The 5,932-nt window shown below is 31.3% G+C and overlaps 1 protein-coding gene across 1 annotated transcript; it reads left to right on the top strand.

Moving 5' to 3' along the window:
- Positions 1 to 1,130: 1,130 nt before the first annotated feature.
- On the top strand, positions 1,131 to 1,451 carry GGTG_01735 (hypothetical protein; the record flags this gene model as incomplete). The annotated part of the gene is made up of 1 exon (XM_009219505.1): positions 1,131 to 1,451. A coding segment is annotated over one exon (321 nt), but the record flags the coding sequence as incomplete, so codon positions are not given.
- Between the last annotated feature and the right edge of the window lie 4,481 nt (positions 1,452 to 5,932).

Here is a 5,932-nt window from a genome sequence, read left to right as displayed (position 1 = left end):
TCGCGGCCAAAGCATAATAGCGATGTTAAAAAATAGGGTAAAGCTTAAATTGCACGAAAGCGTTTGGAACGCGAAAAACTTAAAAAACCGACCCCGGGTGCCCAAAAGGGCACAAAAAAAAAAAAGGTTAAAAAAAGAATAATTTTTGTTAGCAATAGCACTTTTGGTAAAAAATTTACGAAAGCTTAACAAAAAAAATACCGTATTCGGCCCGTAACCCGGTAATTACCCGCTTTTGCACCGATTAACCTTTAATATATTATTCCTTTTTTTATACTTTTTTTATTTAAAAAATAAGCCCGGGTAATTACCGAAAAAGATCGAACAAGCTTAAAAAGGGCATTTGCAACTTCGTACCGCTTATAATAACGTTTAACGCTACGTTGAGCACGTTGGAAAAAGCCGTTAAACTACCGGAATAAAATACCAAAAAAACCCCGCAAATTTCCAACGATTTCGAAAACCTTTTCGTAAAAAAATTGCAAAAAATAAATAACGCGCTAAAGGCTTAAAATAAACGCGTTCGTTTAATCCAAAAAATCCAAAATAAAAGGTTAAAGTATGCGCATAAAAGCTTAAACGAAAATAAAAGAAATACTTTTAAACAATGGAAAGGTTTTACGTAAAGCAAAGTTACTTTTAAACTTTTTATGTTTAAAAAATTGGTAATTTGGCAAAATATCGCCCATTATATTAACGATTACAAATTTATTTTTAAAAACGAAAAAAAACGTTACGGTAAGGACCGTATAAAGGTTTAAATAACTTTTAGCACTTTTAACCATTGTTAGCGAGCATAATAAATAAAATATAAGTAAATGCATTATTTAAATACCGGGGTATTGCTTATTTGGGCCGATTTTTTGCGGTAGCTTTAAATAAAATTAAAAAACCCCGATTTGCGGATATGGCTAGCAATTAAAAAGCTTGCGGGAAATACCGCTATTAAATAAAAGGATTATAAATCGTTTAAAGCGTTCCGGATTCGTTGGGATTTGGTAAAAAACGACCTTTTCGAATTAATACCCAAATAAATAAAAATAACATTACTTTTTAACCGGTTCCGCCCCGAAATCCAAAAACGGGTAATATTTAAAAGCTTTTTTTATATTATAAAAAAATTGCAAGCTAAAGCTTTTAAAGCAAAAATAATATCGGGATTGTATAAAAGGACCTTAAAGGATATAAATATTTTAGCCTTTAAAAAATCGGTTACTTGCTTTAAATGCGGGCAATTAAGCCATATCGTTGCAATATGCAAAATACGGACGAATAACCCGGAAACCCCGTTGGCCTTAGCGACCATACAAAAGGCAAAAGGGAAAAGGCCCGAAATACGGTGTTACGGGTGTAAAAAGCTAGGCCATATCCGGCCGGCGTGCCCCAAAAAAAGCAAAATATCGTTACCCAATTTAACACCGCTATTTAGCCGTTTAAATACCGGGGCTTAAAAATGCGCCCCGGCGGCCAAAACGCGCTAAAAAACCGAAATATATTTACGAATTAACGGTCGCCGGGTAAAATTAAAAGCGTTAATTAACAATAAAAGCGACGTTAATTTATTGCATAGCCGTTTTTTGGTAAAAGCAAAAAAAATACCGGTGCTAAATAAAGGTTACTTAGCATGGTTCGATACCAAAAAACGCATGCTTACGCTAAAGGTAAAGGAATATAAAATTTGGGTAACGAATAGCTAGGGAATAACCCGAAAGTTAATAGTATTTTACGTAATGGTACCCCGGGCTGGGTACAACATTACGTTAAACATGCTTTAATTTTAGCAAAAAAATATTAAAATCCGGTTTGGGGATATAAAGTAAAAGTTTCCGGTAATTATTAAAAAAATTAAAATAATTTCGTTGGAAATAGCTAAAAAATTAATCCAATTGGGACAAGCAATAGCCGTACTAACGGTTGTACGCCCGGAAACCCCGAAAAACCTTAAAAAAAAGTTAAAAGCTTTTCCGGAATGGGTTAAAAAGATAATTGCAAAATATGCGCAATTTTATAAATCGAACCTTTTGCTAAAATATATAAGCTAAAATTACGCGATCGAATTGGAGGAAAAAACGATACCGCTTTACAAAAGCATTTATTTTTTATCCGAAAAGGAATTAAAAACTTTTCGAAGGTATTTTAATAAAGCCATAACGAAAGGTTGGATCCGGCATTTAACTAGCCCCGCCGGCGCCGGGATTTTATTCGTTTTAAAAAAGGACGGGAAACTTTGCTTTTGTATTAATTATCGGGGTTTTAACAAAATTACCAAAAAAAACCGGCTAACATTTCCGTTAATTTATAAAATATTTAACCGGGTATTTAAAAATTAATATTTTACTAAATTGGATTTAAAAAACGTTTATTATAAAATACGAATCCGATAAAAAAACGAATGGAAAATTGCTTTCCGCTGCAAATATGGATATTACGAATATTTAGTAATGCTTTTCGGTTTGGCCAACGCTTTAACAACGTTTTAAAGCTTTATTAATATAGCGCTTAAAAAATTAATTAATAATAATTGCATTGTATATTTGGACAACATTTTTATTTTTTCGAAAATATAAAAAAAGCACCGCGAAGCAATAAAAACGGTATTAAAACGATTCGAACGGTTTAAATTTTACGTTAACCCGGCCAAATGCAAATTCGAAACGGATAGTATCGATTTTTTAAAGTTTAAAATAACCAAATTCGGGGTCGAAATTTTGCCAAACAAAATTATTGCAATTTTAAAATAAAGGATACCGAAAAGCGTTAAAAACATCCAAATATTTTTAAATTTTACGGGGTATTATTGGAAATTCGTAAAGGGCTACGCAAAAATTACTATGTTTTTAACGGATTTTTTTAGCAAAAATATCGTATTTTATTTAAAAAATATTGCAAAAAAGGCTTTTTGCAAATTAAAGCTATTATTTACGAAAGCTTTGGTATTAATGCATTTCGACTTTTTAAAGCCGCTGTACGTGCGAACCAACGCTTTGGCTTTTGCGATAAAAACGGTATTGTTGCAATTACAAAACGGCCGGTAACATCCGGTAATTTACATATCGAAAAAGCTGCAATAAAAAAAATTGCGCTATACAATTTTTAATTTAAAATTGTTAACAATCGTAAAAGCTTTCGAAAAGTAACGGCATTACCTGGTTTATTTACAAAAAATTATTAAAGTAATTACCAACTATTTAAACTATACCTATATTTTAATAAAGAAAAAGGTAATAAAGCGCTAAGCAAAATGATTTAAAAATTTAATAAAGTACGATTTTACGATTAAATGGAAGCCAAAATACCGGAACCCCGCAAATAACTTGTTAAAACGTTTTTAAAATATACCAATAAACGGGAAAGCCAATATGGCAAAAAAAAAATTCCAAAGCAATTTGTTAGCTAAATTCCAAAAAGCAACTTACGTAAGGACAACCATTATTAAAAAGGATACCAAAACGATATTAAAGCGCATTTTCGAAACATAAATAAAAAATAATTTCGTTTAAAACGGTATTTAAAAAAATAAGCCCAACGTTTAGGAAATTAATAACGGTTTATTTAAGCACAAAAAAAAATTTAAATTCCGAATTTAGTACCGTTTAAACGAATAATGCTTTAAAAATAATACGATAATTCGACGGGGGGTTACAAAAGCATGGCTAAAACTTTAAAAAAGCTTAAACGGTAATTTAAATGGCTGGGTATGGCTAAAAACGTACGCAAATACGTGCGGATGTATTAAATATATTAATAAATAAAGCTAAAAATACAAATACTTTACGGGTTGCTAGCATTTTTGCCCGTATTAAACCGCCCGGAACAAAAATTATCGATAAATTTTATCGGAAAATTTTTAACGTTAATAAATGGAACCGGTAAAAAGCGCAACGTAATATTGGTAATGGTTAACCGGTTTATTAAATATAACTTTTTTATTCCAACGTTTACGAAATTAACCAATAAAAAATTGGGGAATTTTTTATTTGCATACGTTTAAAGGTTACTAAAAACGCCCGAAAAGATTGTATCGAACCGGAACAAATTATTTACAAACGGGTTTTAAACAATTTTTGCCGGATATTTAAAAATTGCAAAAAGGCTATTAATAGCATACCATTTTTAAACCAACGGGCAAACGGAACGGACGAACCAAATAGTAAAGTATTATTTTCGGTGCTTTTATTGCGAAAAGCAAAACGATTAAGCGTTGCTATTGCATTTAATAGCGTAAGTGCATAATACGAGCGTGCATTTGGGGTTGCAAAAAAACCCCGGCGTTTTTGTTAATAAAGTTTTATTTACGAAAGTTTTATAATTTTCGGGTAATTAAAAAAAAACTTTCGGTAACGGTTAAAATTAAGGCGGGGGCTTTAAAAGCAATTAAAAAACAAGCCAAAAAATTGCTAAAAAAAGCAAATAATATGTACAAAAAGTATTATAACAAAAACAAAACCCCGGTGCTTTTCGGGGTAAGCGATTGGGTATTGCTAAATATAGCAAATATTAAAATAAAAAGGCCGTTAAAAAAGCTATTAAATAAATGGTTAAAACCTTTTTAGGTTTTAAAAATGGTTAGGTTAGCCGGTTTGGCGTTTCGGTTAAAGCTTCCGGTAAATTACCAAATATATAACGTATTTCCGGCAAATTTGTTACGGGCGTTTAAAAAAAGGCCCGGCAAAAAACCAAAAAATAAAAAACCAAAAATCGAAAAAAAAAGGATCGTTTTAAAATAAAGGCTTTGTTAAAATACAAAAGGCTTTTGCAAAAACGAAAATATTTGGTTAAATAAATAAATTATAACGAATTGGAAAATTCGTAAATTTTAAAAAAGGATATTACGAAAAAAATTGTTTAAACGTATAAAACAAGCTTATTGGAAACGAATTTATAAAATAAGGAAAATACCGGATTTTAACGGGTAAATACCCGGAAAGGACGGGGGTATTATAAGAAAGGAGTAATAAAGGCTAAAAAAATGGCCTAAAAAAATGTTTTAACGTGCCGAACCGGCTAATTACCAAAAAAAAACGTAAAAAAACCCGTAAACGGTTTGTAATAACCGTAAAATATTGTACCTTATAAACAAAAAGTTAGGTAAAAACGGTATAGTACGGGGAACGCTTTAAATTAATGGTACGATATATTTAAATTTTAAAGGATATGCAAAGTGTAGCACATTTTAAAAAGCCCGTAAAAAGCATGCTTAGCGCAATACGCCAAAGCAATTACCGCATTTTAAACGTACATTGTGGTAAAAAATATTATTATTTGTTCGAAAAGGAAGTAAAAAAACCTTTGAATGGTACGGCAAACGGGCTTAAACGTTTGGGTAGCGGTAAATGCATATCGGCGGTATTTAAACCCATTAAGGGGCGAAAAAAAAGCATTTTAAAATTATTTATTGGGGCATTAAAACTTAATTGGTAATTAAGGATATTGGAACTTTGCAATGCTGCAAAAGCAATATAACAAAAGGAAATTGTAATTTTAATTGTAACAAATTAACGAAAAAAAATTAAAATTAATTACTTTTCGAAAAAGGAATATATATATAAATTTATTTACCCTTTTCGAATTGTATAGCCCATAGGGAGCATTACGGATCGGGGTAGCTATTTAAAGGTAAAAACCGTACTTCCAACCAATAGCTATTTGGTATAAAGCCGGGTAAAAACTCCTTCTTTTCGAAGTATTTTTTACTCCGCGTCGTTTTTGTAAGTAGTTATTTGTAAAGTATTTTCCGCATTTCCAAACGTTTGGTAAAAAAAAAAGTTGTTATTGTTCGAAGCGAAGTATCGTAATCCGGTCGGAGGTCGGTTCGTTCGTTGCATTTAAATCGCGTTATTGGGTGCACGTTTCCGTGCCAATTTAAAGCCTTCCCGTTGTTCCTTCCTTTTTTATTAATTTTAGCAAATGGGTTAATATATTTGTTAAGAGC

This window comes from Gaeumannomyces tritici (assembly GCF_000145635.1).
Source record: "Gaeumannomyces tritici R3-111a-1 unplaced genomic scaffold supercont2.1, whole genome shotgun sequence".
Taxonomy (NCBI): Eukaryota; Fungi; Ascomycota; class Sordariomycetes; order Magnaporthales; family Magnaporthaceae; genus Gaeumannomyces; species Gaeumannomyces tritici.
This window is presented reverse-complemented; position numbering and strand designations above follow the sequence as displayed.